We start from the raw sequence: 21545 nt of genomic DNA on the forward strand, positions 1-21545 counted from the left end.
TGTATTTACCACACTGCTCATGCCTAATGGAAGATCACCTATATTGTTGTTTGGTTTTTTCCCAAAGCACATCACACTAAAAAAAATTATTACTAGGAAGCATTTAAAACATTTGTATTAATCGACCTCTGATGGAGTTCAGTGGCTGTGTACCCAAACTTTACAAAGAGCTAAACAGAATGTGTTAACACAATTCTGGCAGAAAATTTCAGGATCTATTCAACACCTGGCTTTATGGAGCAGCAGTTTCTTAGTGAATGCACTCTTCATAAAGAATATGAAAAGATTCTCTGAATATTACAACAATTGTTTTCTTTCTTGTTAGGTTGTTTGTAAAATCATCTAGTTTGCTCTTAATGCTCCTTAACCTGCAAAGCCAGGCAAGCTGCCTGGTGACAAGCAGAGTGGGAAGTCTTTGTGTCCAATCAATACTTCACCCACTACTGAGATCTCCAGCAAGGAGATGTTATAATTTTTTTTTTTTTTTCATTAGGAGCTAAACTTTAATCTCACATCAGAAAGATTCAACAAGTTTGCATATAACAGCCACACTCACTAATCTGGTCAAGGTAAGATTAGATAGTCTTTCTAGAACAGGCCTGCAAAAAACTACTGTAGCCAGAGCAGGACAATTCTGTGCTAACTGACAATCACTCCTGCAAATACTACCTTTTAAAACAGCCAGGGTCTCTGTCCATTCCACCAAAACTCCAATTTTGTTTGGTCTCCATCTGTCATTGCAGTTAATTCATGACCCAGAACACATACAGGCAGTGTTCAATCAATTCTCACCATGTACACTGAAATGCAGCAGTGTCTTCTGTGCTCCAATTAAGAAGTGATGCCTGTACTCACCTTATGTAGTTCTAAAATTTTACTGAGGAGCAGAACAGGATTCCATAACTAAACATGTTACAAAGTGCTGTCACAGTGGGAAAGAGATTGGTGTTATATAAGCAACCTCTATTTCTTGACCTGGCTGAACAACCTCAACATATATTGATTTTTCCCAATTTAATGGCTTATTTTAGTGTATGCCTTAGGTTTTTTTTTTAAAGCAATTAGATACTAATTGAAGTCACTGTCCTTTCTAAAGAGTTCACTGAATTGGAGCCTATATCTCACACTGGATTTGTTTTTCTACTTGCTGAAGCTTGGGTGCTTATCTTTTAAAAAATTATTCTGAAGTATTTGAGTCAAAAGTTACAAAAGAACCCAATTCAACTCCCTGTTTACATCAGCAGCAACTAGAACAGAAATTTTTAAGAGCATGCTCAGAGGATGCAGTATCCAGATCACATTTTAACCTCCCATTCCAAGAATACCCTTTATATTTCAATGCTACAACCATAAACCCCTTCCAGATGAGAACTGTAAGAAGGAAAAAAACCAAACTGTAAACCAAGCCAACCAACCACAGTGTACACAGAACCCCATCTGAAAGCAATCTTTACAAGTTTGCCTTGTTGATACAGTCAGAAAAACATTGTGAGGGGATATTTCAATAGAAACTTTATCCCTGAACAGAACTCAATCCCAAATCACTTGCCACTGAGAACAATTTTTTAACTGCACAGTTTACAATCATTCCTCAGGCATCTCCAACTGTTCAATGTGAAACAAACTTGGAGGATGATTTTCCTTTTTCAGCATTTCTCAAATTAATTCTTGGAGTTAATGATAAGAAAGATTCTGAACACAAAGAAAACTTTAGTTTTCTGGATAGAGGGAAATACATCTGCAGCCCTAAAGGTGAATATGGATATCACAGCTATAGTGATAGTTTGGGCCTGCTGGAATTGCAAATATTAAACCAGCAACTTAACTGTAATTATTTCAGAACACATTCTTTTATTCCTACACAAAGTACTAGCATGGGGAATTATACTGCTGTACCCAGAAAAAAATTCCTGCGCCTTCCCATGTCACCAAATGCTCACTCATTCCCTCCCATTGTGCTTCTCTTTATTCTATTTAACACAATCAAAAAAGATTCAAAGAGGCCACAGGAATAAGGATGGAATAACCTGTGATGCCAGAGAAGTCCTCAGATATTCAACAAAAATATAAAAAATTAGATTAGAAAATGAGCCAGCCTAATTTAAACACATTCCATGCTTCACGCACCTATATGCATATAGGAACCCAGTATTCTATAAAAAAAAAAAAGTTACTGTATTACCAAGGTTGCAAAAGTTAAAACATGTTGCCCATACTTCAAGCCAAACTGTATCTTTTTGTTGTCAGCTTATATAATCACTTCCTATCCAAATATCTAAGGTTCCTAAAATTCACTCATATAAAAATAATAAAAAAACTCCAAGCACAGGAAGATCTTGAGAGTATCTTCTCTTCTAACCCTGATTTCCATGAACTTTATTCTGCTTACTCATACTGAATACATACAGGTAAGAAATGCAAAGGAATACTCAGAACTAAACTTGTAGCTGACCTGGGGGTTTTTAACCTTTGTACCAATTTGACAGGGAGGGAGGAAAGCAGCCAAATCTCTCTAGAGTAATCATGTGAAATTACCTCAAATTTCTTTCTTCTAAGAACATGCTGAAAACTATTTGGTCATGAAAGACAAGAGAGAAAAAACAACCAAGAGTTTCCTGCATAAAACTGCAAAACCTTCAGAAACTCTATCAGAACTTATCTCACCTACTACTTGATATAAGCAAGCAAAGCCCCACAGACCATGCAGCTGGAATTGTGTGGCAACTTAAAGCCACACTTCCCATGAAGTCCATAAAGCATATCTGCATCTGGGAAACTGCTTTTCCAGCAGTAATTATTACTCACTGAACTGGCATGCCCTTACTTATTTATAGACTCCAAAAAAAAGCCAAGCAACAGTCGTCTGTCATGCAATTCCTGCAACGGCAGCTCAGCCATCCTTACCATGGCCTCCCCCCTACACCTGTGCAGACAGGAGAAACAAACGACAAAATCAAGTCCAACTAGCCAAATACCAGTGGCTGTCTACTGCAAGATCCATTGGGTCTTTCCTTCTTAATATGGAAAGTGCCTTCCTGGACTGGGAACAATGTTAAGGACCACTAAAATATTAGCATTTAAAACAGCGACACAAAGCCTCTCTCACTGAGAGCTTTCAAAGAAGTTTTATTCCTCTATCCTGTTACCATCTTAATTTGTTTGCATAGCATGACAAGATTGAGAACATGGCTGTTCCCAAAAATCATTCAGAATGCTATTATAAATAAATCTTTTTCATTGGAGTCAACTTTGTCAGTACTTAATTCACTCTTCTGTCTGAGAGAGTATGACAGTTATTCTCTACCACTGCTATGGAAATAGAGTGTCTTAAAACTCTCCCATTTAAGCAGAAAAGTGAAACTGGAGACATTCCCACCTATGCTACTGAGTATGAGGAGCTCATGGGCATGAGAAGCAGGAGTGCTAAGAAAGTATACAGCCAAAACCAATGGAATGGTACAAGGTCAGTCACTGGTGCTTTCAGAAATGCAGAGTTCCACTCAATAATAGCTCAGCATATTTCTGTTGCACCTGACATGCTGCCATATTTGTCCAATACTCATTTCTGAGGGGAAAAAATGCCCCAGCAAACCAAGCACCTTCACTCCATAGGTGTTATTTTTAGGTAGAATTCAGGACAAAAGCATACTTCCCGTCAGGAAAGTGTACCACTAAAACTAGACCTCATACACTATACAGGACCCAAAGTAGAACCACAACTGTCCTGATTTCCCCCACCCACAGAGAACATTCTGGCTAGGCAGAGCTCAGTCAAACCCTTGCTTTCAGCTCTTCTTTCTAGACAGCCACAATTTGCATTGCTCAAAGGTTTCTATAAACTGGGCATGTCTGACCTCAAACACACATGCAGTCCACTTCACACAGCAGGAATGTCTGGAACAAAAGGATGCCTTTCCCCAGGTACTCTGTCAAATTACACACACATTATTTTAAACCCGTTAACAGCAACTGAAATCATAAGGCTGACTAGCAGCATCTTCACTTACCTAAAAGAGCAGCAAAAATAGGAAAGCGATTTGGATTCAGGTCCAGTTGCTTGGCAACTTCATGCATTAGGTATTGGCTTGTTGTGAGGCTTTTCCCATTCCGGCTCAGTTTTAGGGCATGGGCACTGAAATAGTAAGGGATGTTGCACAATGCATAATCGGAGTCATATGCAACCAAACCATGGAAACCCTTTTCTCTGCAGAAAGCAATTACTTCTTGATGATGATCTTCAATGCTCTGTGCAACCTAGAGTAGAAGATAGAGCAATTAGCTTCAGCGTAAATGGAAGCACTGATTGATCACAACTATTATGATATAGTGGGTCGTTCTGAAATGATACACATGAATTTAAAATACTCAAGATATTTTTGAAGTAATTAAAAAAATCCAGTGATGCAGCACATACGGACAGGACCTAAGGAGCACTTGGAAGCACAGCACACACTTCTGCAAGCCTGCGTGCTGCACTGGCATTGTGCACTAGTGAACTCATCTGAAAAAATTGCTTATTACCAGAAACATTTCAACTCTGAAGACATGACTGTTCCAGTGTTTGTACCAGCTCATGGGAAAAGCCTTGAGGATGTGGCTACTCCAGCAGTTCAGCACATAAAGACGTCCCCCATGATCAAACAAACTCATGGCACCTTCTAAAGTTTTTTGAGCCTTTTAAACGGGCCAAACACAACCACAGATGAACAGAGATAACTTTGTTGACCCTTCAAATGCAAAGCTTGCTGTATTAAGCCAACTTTTTTTCTCATTTCCACCTTCAGCCAAATCCCTTCACGCACAACTGAATCTGATGGTGCAAACTGCTTTGAGTTTTTAGCCCAAACTTCACCTCTCCACTCCTGTTGCCTAGCAAAGCCCATATTTTAGGCTACAGAAACCAGATGACTTGAATAGGCATGTGCAGGGAGACATGGGCCAACGCCTAATGTTGGATATATAAAAGGAACCCTTTCCAATCAAGAAGCTTATACTGAAACTGGAAGTCCCATGAGGACATGCCAGGACCCTCAGCCCTGCATTCCACCATACCTTCAGAACTGGTACAATTACAATATGCATAAAGCACACTCAACCACAGCCAGCTGAGGAAAGCAGAGGGGAAGGGATCCCTTTGGATCCCCAATGCTTCTGCCACCCACAGACACAATGCACATTCAGCCACACAGAAATCCTTCTGCAAGTTGGGTGTTGGTATAACCCATCCTCACTGAGTTATCCCCTTTAACAACAATACAGATGGCAAGTTATCCCAAAACAGACCAGTACAAAACTATTAGCTTCAGTCTCCACAGCATACATGAATAAGCACAGCCTTAGTGCCAGCAAGGCTATTTATTTCCTCTGCAGAACAGGAGACGAGGTCCACAGCCCCTGCAGTCACCCACAGCAAGTTTGCAGTGACCCTTCCTCTTCTACCCAAGTCTTGCACTGGCTGAAGCTGCTGCTGAACTCCATATTCCAGAGAGGTATGTCAAATGTTACTTCTCCTGTGCACCTCTGTGAGATGCTCCCTTTCAAGCCAGACCCTGAGCAGCGAAACAGTCAGCACCTCACCTGCTCCTGCAAACAATGACCAGCTCACTAAGCTCTCCCTACTACTAACCCTACCATCCCATAGTCCTCAGAAAATGTTATTTCTTCAGAAACCTCCCCATGGACTGTTTTTGAAATTTACTTTGTGACAAGAACACACACACACTCATTTTTCTCACAATGATGCTGCCCTCTAGCATAAGGTGTGGGAGAAACCATAAACACTTTTGGAAAAAATTTAAAGACATCAGATTTACATAGCTCCTAACTAAAGGAATGCAACTTAGGCTTTACCCCACCCCCACCCACCAGTCTTCACAGGTTTTAAATTAGAAAAATCCCTCCAATGTTATTTAATTAAGAGTAGATAGATTTAAATTATGTCCATATCTCTAAACCCAACCTCTCTGCACGCACAAGCAGCTCTGATCTATAAAAAACCAAGTGAGAACAACTTCTGCAGCACTAGGTGTGACATGGGTGTGCAGATAACGCAAGAGGAAGCTCTGTGTGCAGCTCCTCTGATTTTTTATGAGCTATTTCCTCTATCTCCACAGCCTGTAGTTCCCACCCCATTTTATAGAGCTCTTTAACCCAGCAGGAACCTGCTGTGTGCTCAGGGAATACCAGAATCCATGTTCAAATAACTGAACCATCACCAGGAAAAGAGTGGCATTTACCAAAGTACAGTTAACCCACAAAGCTCTGACAAGATGGAAGTAAGAGAGAGATCTCATGGCTCTCAAAATGAACAGCAGCTTCAAAAGGAGAGGGATGTGGTGGAAATCACAGTCAGGAATGTGGAACCATTCTCAAGTCTAAATCTTGTGTAAACATTAATGGTGCTGCCTCAGAAAGAGAGAATCCTGCCTGAGTAAATACACATGAGCACCTTAAGGTACTGGGAACAAAACAATCCCCCCAAGTATTAGAGTTATTAAGAACTCCACTACCTAAATATTTCAATTTTAGCAAACCTACTTAGCATAAAAGTTTCTTTTAAGAATTATTCTCCCCAAACTGAAAACCACCAGGTCACAATGAAACTAAGAACCCGCAGGATATTTGTTATAACCTGGAGGAACCTGTTATTTTTACATCCTGCTGAAACCATCTGTGAGTGATTTATAATTGTTCTGGATAGAAGACATTACTTTTTCTCCTCCCTAATTACCAAAATGGATTAAATTCATGGCCACTTCCTAGCTTCACACAGAAACCTACTCCAGACTCAAATGCTCATAAAAATATGAAAATCAGTTTCACATTTAAAGTCAATCAGTATTCTCAACCCAACTCCTCAAAACAAAGTAAGAAAACACTACAATTTAAAAACTGTTTTATGCATATGTAGATTTTTAAAATCACCTATACAAGTAAATAAAAATCACACTTTCAAGATGCATTTTGCTCTGTGGCATCAGGAGGGCTACAGCAGAGTGTGTGAGAATAAAACTGAAGGAAGATTTAGAGAAAAACAGATATATGTAACAAAGCAGATTTAGAAATATAATGAATCATGTAAGAGAAGAAGAACAGCAGAGAAGGAAAGTGCTTTAAGCTCAGCAGTATCTTTGATGTGTATTATGCATGTGACCACTATAAGCATGAAACATCCTTCCTAACCTGAAAATTAACCCATTACAACTAGATTTATCATCAGAGTTTCTGGACAACTGAAAAAACTGAGGCATCCAACAGAAATTGCTGATATCCTTCCCATCCCCAGGACATCTGAGCAATGCAGAGAACCTGTGCAGCTGGGACAGGCATGGTGGTGGCTCAGTGGTGTGGACAGCAACAATATCTCTCCTCCCACACCCCTCAGTATCTGGTAAGAAGTTGTCAACTCCTGGGGCTAACCCAACACAGACAAATAAATATACACCTCATAAACCTTCTCTATCAAACTGGGGGGGATACTGTATTTACTGAGATTTTGCAAGTTTGGGGTATTTTTTAAATTTCTTTAATGAAAAGTGACTCAGTATGAGTGTGCTCACACTGCTGTGTGAGATTAGGAATAAGGGCTGTCACCAAGAAACCATAAAGGAGCTAAAGCAGCAGCACTGGAAAGTAAACAAAATCCTACAGGGTAATACCTTTGTCAAATGCAGCAACTCGGTTCAGATGTAATGTACCTGAGTCAGATCTGTAACAGAAAATGCCTAACAAACTAACAGCCACTTCAACACACCACAAAACTATTGCAAGCACTGAATTCCCACTGATATCAAAATAGCTGCCTTCCTGTTGGGTACTATGCATTTTTATGTTGCATTAAACCACGTCTCTACTTTAACACACTAAAAGAAAAAAAAATCCCTTCCTTTACCCCATTCATTGTTTTTACTAATGATCTCTGGGTCCCAATACGAAATGAGGAAGATTTATAATGCACCCAGAAACAGGTCAAGGTAAGGACCTTCACTTTATGGGCCCTAAAACTTTTTGCTGAAAGCACAAAACTATTTCCTAGCAACAAAAGGTCCCCAAAAATTCAAATGATAGGATGTTTTACTTATTGTGCAAATTCCCACCGTCCAAAAAATGCAACACCATTTGGCTTCTACGATGACCAGGAAAAATGACTGCAGCAGAGGCGGCCACAACCTCCTCACTCTAAGCAAGGCCGAGCCCAAGGCATCACGTTCGGCAGAGCTACACGTGCCCTGCAAGAACGAGCTTCGCCTCCACTTCCAGTTTGTTCCACACACGCTTCGCCTGGCGCAGCGGCCCCGGCCTGCTGACCCAATCCCGGCCACGGCCCACAGGGTGGGACCTCCACTGCCGAGTGAACTCAGCATGGCTGCGCTCCAGCTCAGAGCTCCTCCACACATGGGCCTGGCCCAGCGAGCAGGGCACTACGAGGGAGCAGCACCATTCCCGCCCTGTTGGCAGAACTAGGAGAAACTTCACCCAAAGCCACCTGTGGGGTGAGCTCCTTGGAGAGAGGCCTCTGCACCCCAGGCCTGCAGCCCAGCCAGAATGTTTCTCATCCGCTGAAAGGCCAAATTACATTAAGGTGCTGCTAGTGATCGAGCAATTCCCAAGATAACATAATATTTTTCTACCGACAAAAGTAATTTAAGATAATAAAGCATGAATATGTGCTTCCCTCCTGCTGCTCTTCCCTCCCCAGCAGGAAGGTGAGCAGGCAACTCCTAAAACTGCAGCTTCATCCCCGGGCTTGCTATTCCAGCGTCTTGTGTTTCAATATACACAATCGCTCAGCTGAACAGAAACCATCGTAAATCAGGAACGCCATGTGGAGAGATGCGACGTGGTCATATCCTGCAACCTTTGAAATCGTAGCCTTTGAGCGCAAGACGGCCATGAAGCCCAGCTCCGACATGAAGGGCTGTTTGTGGGGCTGGAAAACTGAGGTTGCCCCTTAAAATAAGGAGTTTAAAACAAGAACTGCCAGCTTGGCACTGCTGATTGCCCAAAACTATAAGTGACGCTGTTATGGAGTAAGGAGCCAGTTAGTCTACAACTGTTTTTAAAAGCTTGTTGATATTGAGAAAACGCTGAGCAAACACGAGAACCTCCATAAAGCCAAAAGTGGCACCCCTGCGTTTTTTGCAGCGAGCCATTTCCCCTTCAGCCCAAGTTTAAAACACCTCGCCTCAGCCGGGAACTTGTTGCAGATCCATCCTGTGCGAGAACTGATTAATCTTTTTTTTCCTCCCTCAATAATTAATTACAGAGATGCTTTTCGCCCACCCGCTCTCCCCTGCGGTACCACAGCCCACAAGGCAAGAAGGGACATTTTGAGTCAACGGAGCGAAAGAACATGGAGGCAGAAGCCGCCCTGCTGCCGGGCCGGGCCATGGGCGCTGCCAGTCGCCCCGCCAAGGCCTCCCGGCCTCCGGCCTTGGGGGGGCGGCGGGCAACGCCATGTAAATAAGCCAAAATCCCCCGGGGATTGAGGCCGCCGAAAGTTGTGCCGCCCCCGCGGGTCTGGGCGACATTTTGAGGCGCTGAGGGGAGCGGCTGAGGGTGCCCTCCCTCCCCCCGCGGGCAGCCCCCGCTGCCATCTTGGAGCCAGGAGGGAGCGGCGGGGAGGGGGCGCCGGGACCCCCGGGCGGGGGGGACTCCGGGCTCCTCCTCACCTTGATGTGGAAGCGGATGAGGGCCAGGCGGATGCAGTGCGCCATGCAGACGGGCGGCAGGAACCAGACCTTGGGCGGCGGGGTGCCCTTGTTCTGGACGTGGCTGACGATCTGCTGCGCCGTCTGGCGCTCGTTGCCCTGGCGCTTCACCCACTCGTGCAGCCGGGCCTTCTCCAGGGCGCCGTTGAAGAAGACGAAGAGCTCGATGTTCCCGTTGAAGCAGGCCTTGGCCAGGGCCGCCAGGTAGCCCAGCATGTGGTTCCACTGCCCGCCGCTCACCCAGTCCGTGTAGAAGCCGCCGTAGAGCCGGTGCAGGCAGTTGTCGGCGTCGATGAGGAGGCGCAGCGGGGTCTGGGGGGGCCGCTGGCGGCCCCCACCCACGAGGCTGCCCCGCGCCAGCTTCTGCAGCTCGACGGGCACTACGGCGCTGGGGCAGTGCTTCTCGATGTAGTCCTGGAATCCCTGCACTCCCATGGTGAGGACCGGGCGGCGGGCGGGCGGGCGAGCGGGGGCCCGGCAGCGGCGGCGGCAGCAGCGGGGTCTGGGCTCGGGCCGGGCGGCGCGGCGGCGGCGGCGGGCGGGCGGTGGGAGCGGTGGAGCCGGGTGGGAGCGCTGGCTGCCGTCAGTGGCCGATCAGGGGGGAGTTGTATGGATTAGTGGGGGGCTCATGGCTGCCGCGGCCGCCATGTGCTGCGCTCACAGAGCCATGGCTCGGGGATCCGGGCGGCTGCGGCTCCGACTGCCGGGGGGCGGGGGAGCGGCCGGGCGCGCAGGAAACCAACCCGCCGCCGCCGCCGCCTGCGGCAGCGAGAGCGGAACGGGCGGGACTTGGCGGCGGCGCCGCTGCCACTCACACACCGCGCGGGGCCGCGGCGGGAGCGCGGGGAGAGCGGAGCGCCCTCGGCGCCGCCCGTGCTCGTAGCCCGGAGCCCCTCACGGCCCCCTGCCCTGCCCTGCGGCTCTGGCCCGGCCCGGCCCGGCCCGCCCGCCGCGGCCGTTGCATAACCCGGGCATGCGCGGGAGCGCGGCGGAAGCGAGTGGCGGGGAAGAGGAGGGGGCCGGAGGCGGGGAGCGGCGGGGGAACCGGGGCAGGGGTCTCCCGGATCGGCCCGGCCCGGTCCTGGCCCCGCGCTGCTGGCCAGCGGCGCTCCATCAGCCCCGCGGCCGCCGTGGCTGACCCCGCTCGGGAGAGCGGCGCTCCGGGCACCTGTTGCTCGGGGTGTTGGGCCGTGCAAGGGCGGCAGAAGAGGTCCCACAGCGCTTCGGTTCCGCCCAGGGAGCCGGGGGTCTCCCGGGCCGGTGCCGCGCCCGGCCTGGCCACAGCGCCTCCGGTGAAGGTGACCGGCTGGCCTGGCCTCTGCCGGCTGAGCGTTTGCTGCTGCTGATAAAGCTTCCAGATCGTAGAATACCCGGAGCTCGAAGGCATCTGCAAGGGCCATCGAGTGCAGCCCCTGGCCCTGCACAGACACCCCAACAATCCCACCCCGCTGTCCCTCAGAGTGTTGTCCCAATGCTCCTGGAGCTCTGGCAGCCTTGGGGACATGACCAAACCCAGGGGAGTCTGTTCAGGGCCCCAGCGGCCCCTGGGGGAAGAACCTTTCCCTGATGTCCACCCTGACGCTGCCCTGGCCCAGCTCCAGCTGTTCCCTGGGTGCTGTCCCTGTCCCAGAGCAGAGATTGGAGCTGCCCCTCAGGAGGGGCTGCAGCCCCTGGAGCTGTGACCTCAATCTTCCCTTCTCCAGCTGAGCAAACCAAGTGCCCTCAGACACTCTTTGGAGGGCCCCTGTGGCCTGTTTGCCATCTTCTTAGCCCTCCTTTGGACATTCTGTAATTGCTTAAGATCTTTCTTGTATCGTAGCACCTGAAACTGCACACAAGACTTGAGGTGAGGCCGCAGCAGTGCAGAATAGGGATATGCAATCACCTCCCTCAATGATTTTGGCAGCCTTTTCACCTTAGACATGCATAAAGTGGCAACTGCTTGCATCTTGAGATCTGCCATCCACAGGGCAGCCAAACTGTTGCCATAACTGGTAAACAAGTATAAGTATCAACTACCAGGGAAGAAACCCATAAATGAGCATTACTATCAATTACTGGAAGAAACCTGCTCTTCACTGCACAGGCAGTGAGGAATTAACTGTCTCCGGTTGTACCAGAAGAAATTATTTTTAAATGGCCAAAGTGCCCAAGCTCCAGAGGTTGCTTGCAAGTTTATCATTGCAATAATACCACAGCACCTGAGCAGTTCTTTGTTGTTTAGGTGTTGGAAAACTACAGAAAGTGTCAAACTGCTGATGCTGTATGTTCACATTAATATTTTATTAATGAGGAAAAGCATATTGGTAATGAGATTTCAGTCATGCTGGATTGACACCCACAGTAAATACTGCCAGCAGGGAATAGCTGTTGCAGCTGGGGTGGGCCAGCTCACTCCCAGGCAGTGAGTGCCATGGATGTGTGTCTGAGCCCAACTGGTGCAGCATCAGCATGATAGAATAAAGAATCCTGGAAAAGCTATGGAAGTAATCAATGACAAGTGCATGTTTCTTCTCGGAAATCTCTTTTTGCAGTAATCTGAGAGTGTGGTTTCCTAAGTAAATATTCTGATCTCTTTCTGAACTACTTTCCCCTTAGAACTCTTAGATTACCCTATAAGAATAGGTATGCTCTAGTAACATTGAAATAATGAAAGCATTTGGAAGGAACTTTGAGGAACACACAAAACATGGTAGGAGGCTAGTAGTGCTAATAGAAGGAAAGTGGATCAACAAGAAAGAACTTCAGAATTTCAAACATCCTAAAAAATCACCAAAATTTGGTCAAAATAACAAGTACTGCCATACATGAGGTACCTAAAAATCAGACTTTCAGAGAGCCCTGCATGTATCCAATGCTCCAGCAGTGCAAAACTTGATCACAAACAAGCCATTCTCTAAATAGCCTTGTGAGCAATAACTGAGTCAAGAAGAATTCACTTCTTGTCATGAATTGTCTCACAGGGTCTTTAATTTCTATAGTCTTAGGAATGGCAAATAATCTATAAATAAATTATAAATTTGCTTGTGTCTTTTTCTGTTTTGTTATTTAGGAAGGAAACTAGTCCAGAGCATGTGCCACCAGGAGCCTGGCTGTCAGCATCCTTGGAGTCAGGGCAGCACAGCAGAACTGAGCACTGCCAGCTTGTGCCCAGCCACACACACAGCCCTCCCTCCCCAATGAGAAGAGAGAGGAAAAGCATAAGGGGAACAAGGTGCTTCCAGAACTTATTTAATATAAACTAAAAGTTTGGCCAGACAAGAAGACAATGGAAAGTAAGTTAAATTTATGGAAAAACAAAATTACTCTGGAAAGCAGGTAGATTAAGCTAGACTTAAAGAGCAATTAATCAAAGACACAAGGCAAACAAAGTGGTTTTTTCATCAACCAGCAGCAGAAAGCCTGCAGGATTCATCAATCTTCTACTTCAGCACTGAGACACGTGTTCCACAGTTCCCAGATGTTGGTTGTGTAAGGGAAGGGTTAATAACAGTTGGTATTAAAGTCAGTGACTCATTATCCAACCTGAACAGAGGTGAATTAGGAGTGCCTCCCTCAAAGGAAGGAACTGAACAGTAATTAGGAAGAACTAACGAATAACCATGTCAGAGCAAGAGCAGAGATGAATGTTATCAGTTTAGTCGTGGTTCTTCTGTTAAGGAAGGTCAGTCCCACAGCAAGATGAACATGGACACAGCCTGTGGAACAGACTGGCCACCGGGACCTGAAAGGTACGTCTGCCTGGGGGGAATAAATGCATACGTTATCCGTGGGAAACACTTGTTCAGTGTAATTTCCCTTAATATTTCTTCTCTTTTCTCAGCCTGATGTATCTTGCTGTGGACATGCTGCCCCAGAAGTTCCCTGTTCTTGCTGCTGTAGAAGAGCTCCCAGCCTTCACCTCGCTGCCAGGTCTACAAGTGGCCGTGGGCTCACCCTGTGGGCAAGTGCTTTTCTGCATTGCTACTTCAGCACTCACAGTTCTAGGCATGCTGGTCACTTAGTCGAAAAAAGTTGCAAAAATAAAAGAAATTGAAGAAAAAATGTTGAGGTTTAAAAAAGTGTTGGGGATAAAGTCTGTCACTTATTGCAATCTTGCTCTGATTTTGTATCATCGTATTTGCTACCACCTGTGACATCCCTTTCTTGTCTCTTATGTTGCTGCAATTAAACTATACACCATCACACAACATTTATAGAAGGAGGTTTTTCATGTTCAGATATCTCCACAAAATATCAACAAGAACCATCTTGCTTGAGCAATAACTTTTTTCAAATCTCTGTGATACTTCAGATGGAACATTTTTCTCTTAGGACAAAGATGTGCATGTAGAAGGCACATCGCTGAGTTACTTAAAACATCTGTTGGTCTCTGCATCAGCTCTCTAGGGACCACCAGTTCAAAGAAAAGATGATTCAGAAGGTAGCATACTTTACTGGAGCCACTGCTGTGCTCAAACTCAAAATTTCTGATTGTCCATAGAGGCCAACCCTTGAGGGGTTTGGCCCTGGACATATGTGGGGTAAATGATGGTGTTGCTCCAGCAAACTTTTAGGGCAAGAAAATGACTGGCAGTGAGTCCTCTGAGTGCCTGGGAGAAGCAGGCTGGAGGAGGAGGAGGGGGCAATGACGCTGGCTGAAAGAATTCCTCCTTTCAGAGAACAAGCAGTGCTTTCACAGCAGTGGATGCTCAGCCACAGCACACACTACACAGATTACATCGGGGCCATTTGCTGCCTTTGATTAGTTTTAAGAAACAAAAGCATGAAAATTTTAAGTTCTAAAGTTGAATTTTCAAGAGAAGAAGCATAAATAATAAGGGCATTATGGAGCAGGCAGTGGGAGCTGGTGGGGAGCACTGCAGCTTCAAAAACCTGGAACAGTAGTGTGCTGTTCCTGTGGCAGTTGTGTGAGACATACAAAAAGCAAGTATTTAAAGCCTATTCTACTGCAGTTCTTGCAGGACCATTGATAATATGATGAAAAGATACTAATAGAATGCTGCAGGTTGATATTATAACAGATAAGAGGCACTTGCCAGTGGTATGGTGAGAGCACATCTGAGCTAAAATACATCTACTGTGGCCATTTCAGAAGAGCAACGGTTTACACCCCCAACACTTTAAAAACACGTCATTTTTGTTGGCATTTATGAAATTAACAAAAGTATCTCAGGCATGAAAGAAACAAATTTAGCTACCTAAATGTGGGTAGGGCTGCCTGGTTTGGGAATACCATCCATGCCAGACCTTTGCTTTCAGTCTGCTACAGCAGCTGAATTCTTCATCCTGCCCAAGTGCACAGCAGCACGGTCTGCCAGCATGCCACACGTAGACGTGGATCACTTTGTTCTTTGTCTTACCATGGTCTGCCCATATTTCACCCCTACAGTTCTTGCTACAGAGTCTAAAAAGGAAGTATAAAAATCTCCCTAAATTTATTTGAATTGCAAAGTATAAAGTTCTGGTGCTGTGCCTGCTTGAATCAGCACACAGGATGAAGTGAGGTCCATAAATCCAGTGTTTTCAAAGTAGTAGCCTGGACACAAGGGATACTTTGTGCTGTTGCCTTTCCTGTCGCATAATGGCTCTGCCATGTCCATCCCAGAGGCACAGCCACCACTCCTGGGACAGGGTGCTCCTTGAGCTGGTGCAGTTGGAGAAGCAGACAATCCTCCTGTTGTCCAGAACTGGCCCACGAGCCACCAATTAGACTGCTGGGAACGACAGCATTCTGTTCAAAGGGCTGCTAATTGTATTTTAATGATGATTTAAATGCTGCTGCTGATAATTTCAGAGACATCCAGATCACTAATTACTCATAGTCTATGTTGAGCTTTAAGCAGGCGCAGGCACAGCACCGTAGAAGCATCAAGTAATGTCATTAATGTTCTCAAAGGCCTTCACTGCCCTCCCACATGTCAAAAGCATCATCTCCTGCTCCCAGGCCCAAGCCCAGCCCTGGCTGCTCACATCTGGGATCCAGCAGCCCAGCTGCACCACAAGTTCTTGCAGCATTCTGGAAGTAAGGAAAGAGAAACAGCGAATCAAAATTATTTACATTCATTAAATAAAATTCTACCAACATTAGTAAAAATTAGCTTACACCCTTACAACACCGCCACTTCAGATCATTTTGCCTTTAAGATAAAATACTAGCTCAGTTGAACTGCATCCCTGAACACAGTGTGGTCAGAGTGTTTGAATTAACTCGCCAGAAATGCAGATCCTAACAAGCTGCCTGCACAGCCAGGAAGAACATCAATCTGTTGGAGCAAGTCCAGAGGAGGCTGCCAAGATGATCAGAAGGATGGAGCACCTCTGCTACAAGGAAAGGCTGAGAGCATTAGAGTTGTTCAGCCTGGAGAAGAGAAGCTTCAGGGTGACCCAGTTGCAGCCTTGCAGTACCTGAAGGGAGCGTACAAGAGAAGTGGAACGAGGCTATTTACAAGGACCCAGAGTGACAGAACAAGGGAGAATGGCTTCAGACTGACACAGGACAGGTTTAGGTTAGATATTGGAAAGAAATTAGAAATTCTTGGCTGTGAGGGTGGGCAGGCCCTGGCACTGGCTGCCCCATCCCTCAAAGTGTCCAAGGCCAGGTTGGACAGGGCTTGGAACAACCTGGGATAGTGGAAGATGTCCCTGCCCGTGGCAGGGGTGGCACTGGATGATCTTTGAGGTACCTTCCCAGCCATTCAGTTCTAGGGTTCTCTGGCTCTCTCCTTGCCATTGCAGCAGGAGCAGTGATGTGGTGGAAACGTGGCCATCCTGCAGAGCTCACACAGCCAGAGCTGTGCTGTGCAGTTCGTCCAACGGAGTAGAGTTTCCAAGGCTGTCAAATCAATACCTGCCATAAGCATGAAATTCCTTCCCAAATATTTGCTTGTATTCTGTACAAGATGCTCATAGTGTGTGGAGGAATCTATTCTCCAGAAAAAATATTTAGAGTGCAAGTCACAGTTTTCCCCTTCAGAAATTCAGCCAAAACACACCAAATGTGCTATCCATGGGCAGTGTAGTGCTGGTCAAGATGTTTATACATAAAACACTCTGTCAGTGAGAGTAAAGCACATATCTTGCCTGTGTAATTGATATCTACAAATGGGGAAGCTGGCTGAGCCCTGTTCTAAAATATGTGCTTTTACAAGAATGTAGGTTAGCTGTAGTACAGTGGATTTTACATGCCAAACCTAAGCAGTCAGAATTTGGAAGAGACTTTTAATGGTGCAGGAACAAAGGGGAGGCTTGTTTTCTCATTGGAAAATAAAATGCATGTAAACAAATCCTAATGCTGTTTGGCTTTTTTTGTGAAGATTTGTGTGAGATTAATCACTTCATAGTCCTAGACTGCATTAGTTTCACTAATGTACCCTCAGTTTGATGTGAGGTTTCTGGCCTAGGACAAGGAGGAGCTTGCTCCCCTCTCTGAGCAGGCACAGGGGAAGAGAGTGGGATCCTCTGTCCCCAGCAATGCTGTGCCTGAGCTGCAGGGGCACCTCTGCCTGAGCAAGCCCCTGCAACAGCCTTCAAAGAGACACTTGTGCAGCTCGGGTGGCTGCTACAGAACAGGATTTGCATGGGGGAAGAATTTTACAGGGAATTTTTTGCAGCAAACTTACCTAAGAGTTTTACTTTTTATATAAATAGTCTGTCTTGTTGTCTGAGGAAGGTTTTAAGTGTGTTTTTTTGAGTGTCTTCTGTTTTCTGAGGGCTGTGCCAGCTGTGGCAGCTTTGGAAATGAGAAGTCATGAAAAATTCTTGCACTTTGTTACCAAGTGCTGGGTTTTTTTCCTTTTACATTGTTGATGGTAGAAACTGAGTAGATACAGGGGCAAATAATTCCTCCCTTTTCTGTTTCATCAAGCACCTGCCTCAGCCGCCAGCCTGCTCCTACAAACCCCACAGCTTGCACAGAGCAGCTGAGCTGAGCTGATGCCAGGAAAGTGAAGGTCTTGTAAGACAATGTTTAAACTTGTGTATTCCCAGCTTTTGTAATTACAGGTTAGTCATTTGGTTTTCATTCTTTTCAGCAAGATTTGAGATGTTAGTGTCGTAGGTTTTCTGTCTGATCTTCCCAGGTTACTTCCATATCTTCATTTATTCTTTCAAATATACATCACTTGAACTTTGTCCTGTGGCTTTCTTGTCTAAGATCAGTCAGGAAAATGTTTAAAAATTAAAGAATTAAACATTTTTGTATAATAGATAATCTCTTTTGCAAGTGATGAAAAGAGTTAAACCCTGCAAGCTTGTCACTCGATGACAGAAACCTGACTTGTGAAAGTTGTACCCATATGCAGCCTGGCCTGCACTCAATGTCTTGACTGCCACGAAACCAGAAACATTAATGAGCAGAAAACATTTGTAATCTAGCTCTGGAAAAGAAAAAAACAAAAAAACCAAAACCCAAGAAAAAAGGCAAATACTACACAGCTTTCATTTATGAGAGCATTCTTATCTTCCAGAAGACGTCAGTTTAATTCTCCAGTTACTCTCACTACACCCAGCAACTTTTTGGTCTCCCCCCACATAGTACAGCACAGGAGAGTGTCTCTTTAAATTAATTTATAAAATAATTCAGGGCTGTGGGTGTCTTTGATCTGTTTCTCTCTGCTAACGTACAGAAGAGAAGAACATGTCGCTTAGCAACCCCGCTTAGCCAGCACTGGGGGAGGCAGGAGGGATGGATGGTCCAGAGCCACAAAAGGGGAAGATTAAGACCCATCAGGAAAGTAAATTTCGGACAATCTTTCTCAAAACTGAAGCAAGCAAACATGGCTGTTTGCAGAATTGGGTAATCTCACTTTTCCCTCTTTTTTTAATATCCACTTATGGTCTATTAATAGCGATCTTCCAACCAAATGGGAAAATCTGGCATGGGATGGACAACACAGGGTTTGACAGCTTCAGGGCTGGGTTGCAGGTGAAGGGAACCTGAAGTTTAATTTTAAACCAGTTCAATAGATTTTAAATAGAGTTAATGTTGTCAAGACTAATGGTAATGAATTTCATACTGCAGCTTTAATCTTAACACTTCAAATAAATTTCGTGTGAGTCTCTTCCTCTTGTACAATTGGACAGCCTAAGTGTCCCCAGCCTGACTTATTCAGGGTCACTTACCTTGTTGTAAATAAACCCCAGAATTCTCTGAGTGGTTACCAGGCTGTGATTCACTGGTAACTAGGTAACATCTTAGAGCTGCAAAAATATACCAGTTAGGAAAGTAACTTTGCACTGAAGCAGACAAGCTACCCTCAGCCCTTTGTCCTTCTTGCAGCTGCAGGATGGTGATGTCCCAAGAGCCAAGGCAGGAGCAGGCACCAGCTCAAACCCTCCTGCTTGTGCCCTTGCTGACCAGTGCTGGCCTAGAGCAGACTTGATTGATTTTTTTTCCCAAACATCAAATCCCACAGCAGTGTATAGCTGAGTTATGGAAGAAAAAATGATGCTAAAAACCTGTGACAGAGGAAGAATCACAGAACTATCCGCTTCAGCATCTCACAGAGACAAAAAATAGCTCTAAATGAAACACAAGTAAATTGTTACATCTGGTCTTCTGTTAATGATCATAAAGATCATCCTAAATCTAATTAATTTTTGCACTACTTTCATGTACTAATCACCTATAGCTTATTAGTGAACAGTTAAGAGAATCCCTAAATTCCAATGGTTCAGGTTTCTTCCAGAGCTCAGAGCAGGCAATCCTGTGCTCAAGCTCTGTAGCAAAACTGCAGATTATTAGACTGAGTACCTACCTCTATCCACAGGCAGGAAGCTTGTCTAAACTGGCATCTGCTGAATATTCCAGCAATTATAAACATACCTGAAAAGGGACATGATTGGACTCTGAAGTACCGTTGGTTTTGTCCAGTAAGGGAGGTGGTAAGTGCCAGTGCAGAGCTCATTCAGAGCTGAGGTTCTTAGAATAGTGTACTGGAGAACTTAATTCCAAAGTGACAAGATAATTTTTATTACCCATATATAGTAAAGATCTGTACAGTAGAATAATGTCTTCAATGGGAATTTTACTGGTGACTGTAGGGGTGCCTGGATTTTACCCAGAATCTCTCAGTGTGCTTTTGTATTGGCCAATGCTCATGTAATGCGATTCTTTGGAGAAATTTAATTAAAGAAAAATGTGTAAGGCACTTGGCATTAAGTGGCTTAAGTTTGTTACTGTACAGTATGGAGATTAAAGCCCAAATTAGAGGCAAATAACACTAACTCAACTGTGAGCATTTCCATGAAAACTGCTTTAGTAAGAAATTTATATTTTTGTAGCACATATTTTCTCTATACTTTTATGATGATTTTCTCTATACTTCATGCTTTCAATTTTATGATCTAAACTAATTTAGAGGCTTTATTTGTGTCACAAGTGAAGGAAACCCTGTTGACTTTGTCTTTGCTCTCAGTTACACCACAGTTAACAATTCTTAACTGTAACTCAATACTGAGAGAGTAATTTTGCTGACTGCCTGAATTGAGGAGGAGGAAGAATCCAGCAACAGTAGAAGTCTTTTACTTGCACTTGTGTTTACAATAGCAGTTCATATATGTAATGGGTTTTAGGTTTAGGAAACAGAAATATGTCATATCCATAAGGCCAAGATGCTTTTTGTTGGAGATTCTTGTGACAAAGACTGTCTGTGATTCCTCTAACAGATAAAGAACATCTCCACCTTCTCGAGCAGACTTGGTGAGGCTGATGGTCATGAGGAATATGTTTTGGACTACACTGACTTCCAGAACTGTACAATTAACATAGCTTTCTGCTTATGACATTCAGGTTCCCAAATCAGGATGATGCATGGAAAAAGCATGCAGATAAAGCATAATTTGCCCAAACATGTCATCAGAAACTGACTTCCTAAAGGTATGTCTCAAGTTGCAGAATACAAACAGATCTGTGATATTTTTCCATTTCAGAGCAATCATTAAAATATCACTATGATGCAGATTACCTTAATGAGTTCTTAATCTCAGCACTGACAGAGAGAGAGAGAGAAATCTAAATTTGCCAAAGCATCATGTTGGAGAACTCTCAGTTTAGTGCAGCGATTCTTGAAAATATATTGGCCCAGCTCACAGTACTGGGGCAAAAAATATTATCTCTGGCATGGAACCACACTGCAACAGCCCCTGTGTTCAGGGAAACAGCTCTGATCTAAAATCTATCAGACTATTTCTTTGTCTTATAATTTCCTCCTAAACAAAAATAGAATTATTTGGCTTTTTGTCATGATGTATAGAAAAGTGTGAAGTTAAAAATAAATCTCAGCTCCTCCTCAGTGGAGGGACAATGGCTGTCTTTTTAAACTAAAAGCTCACTGGTCCCATTACCTTCTGCTAAACAGTCAGGCATCACAGAAAGGTTTTTTGGTGTTTGAGGCTCAGTTTCCCCAGAGATCAATAATTACAGCAAGGAGAACTGCAGAGAGGTTGGACATCTTTACTGCCTGCAGTACTACCACCACATGTCTGACTCCAGCACCAGGCAGCTGGAATATAAATGGACTGGAAAATTCACTGAAATGCATTGACATTGTATAGATGCAGAATCTGAAAGGATTGTGAGTGTCTATTTTTAAAAGCAAATTAATAAAAGACATTGTAAGGCTATGAAAAATACTGTGTTGTATAAAGGAAGATCAGGAAATTCTTGTTTCTCTCACAGTGTAAGGAACACAGGCATTCACACAAAGAGATACAGTGTGCAAAAATATGCAAACAAACCAAAGAAAGCCATTCCCTGCTGGGTCTCACTGTGTCCTGACTGCCTGGTTCAGCTGAGTGGGGACCATGGGCCAGCCTGCCCAAACCAGCCCTGCT

At 44.7% G+C, this 21545-nt stretch overlaps 1 protein-coding gene and 1 long non-coding RNA gene across 4 annotated transcripts in view; one reads left to right on the forward strand and one right to left on the reverse strand.

The window, feature by feature from the left end:
• Positions 1-10377, reverse strand: part of FAM120A (family with sequence similarity 120 member A) — a 47980-nt gene extending 37603 nt beyond the window's left edge. For 2 of the 3 annotated variants that reach the window (XM_059480373.1, XM_059480370.1), the window contains exons 1-2: positions 9672-10376; positions 4008-4254 (exon numbers count right to left, since the gene is read on the reverse strand). In XM_059480373.1, coding sequence (XP_059336356.1) covers positions 4008-4254; positions 9672-10145 — 721 coding nt within the window. In that variant the 5' untranslated portion in view covers positions 10146-10376. Of the gene's footprint in view, positions 1-4007; positions 4255-9671 lie in introns of all 3 variants that reach the window. The other variant, XM_059480371.1, reaches the window with a different exon arrangement.
• Positions 9936-15572, forward strand: LOC132078306 (uncharacterized). The gene is made up of 3 exons (XR_009419241.1): positions 9936-10146; positions 12763-13441; positions 13534-15572. It is a non-coding gene; the product is annotated as an uncharacterized LOC132078306 (long non-coding RNA).
• Positions 15573-21545: the final 5973 nt, after the last annotated feature.

This window comes from Ammospiza nelsoni, chromosome 11 (assembly GCF_027579445.1).
Source record: "Ammospiza nelsoni isolate bAmmNel1 chromosome 11, bAmmNel1.pri, whole genome shotgun sequence".
Taxonomy (NCBI): domain Eukaryota; kingdom Metazoa; phylum Chordata; class Aves; order Passeriformes; family Passerellidae; genus Ammospiza; species Ammospiza nelsoni.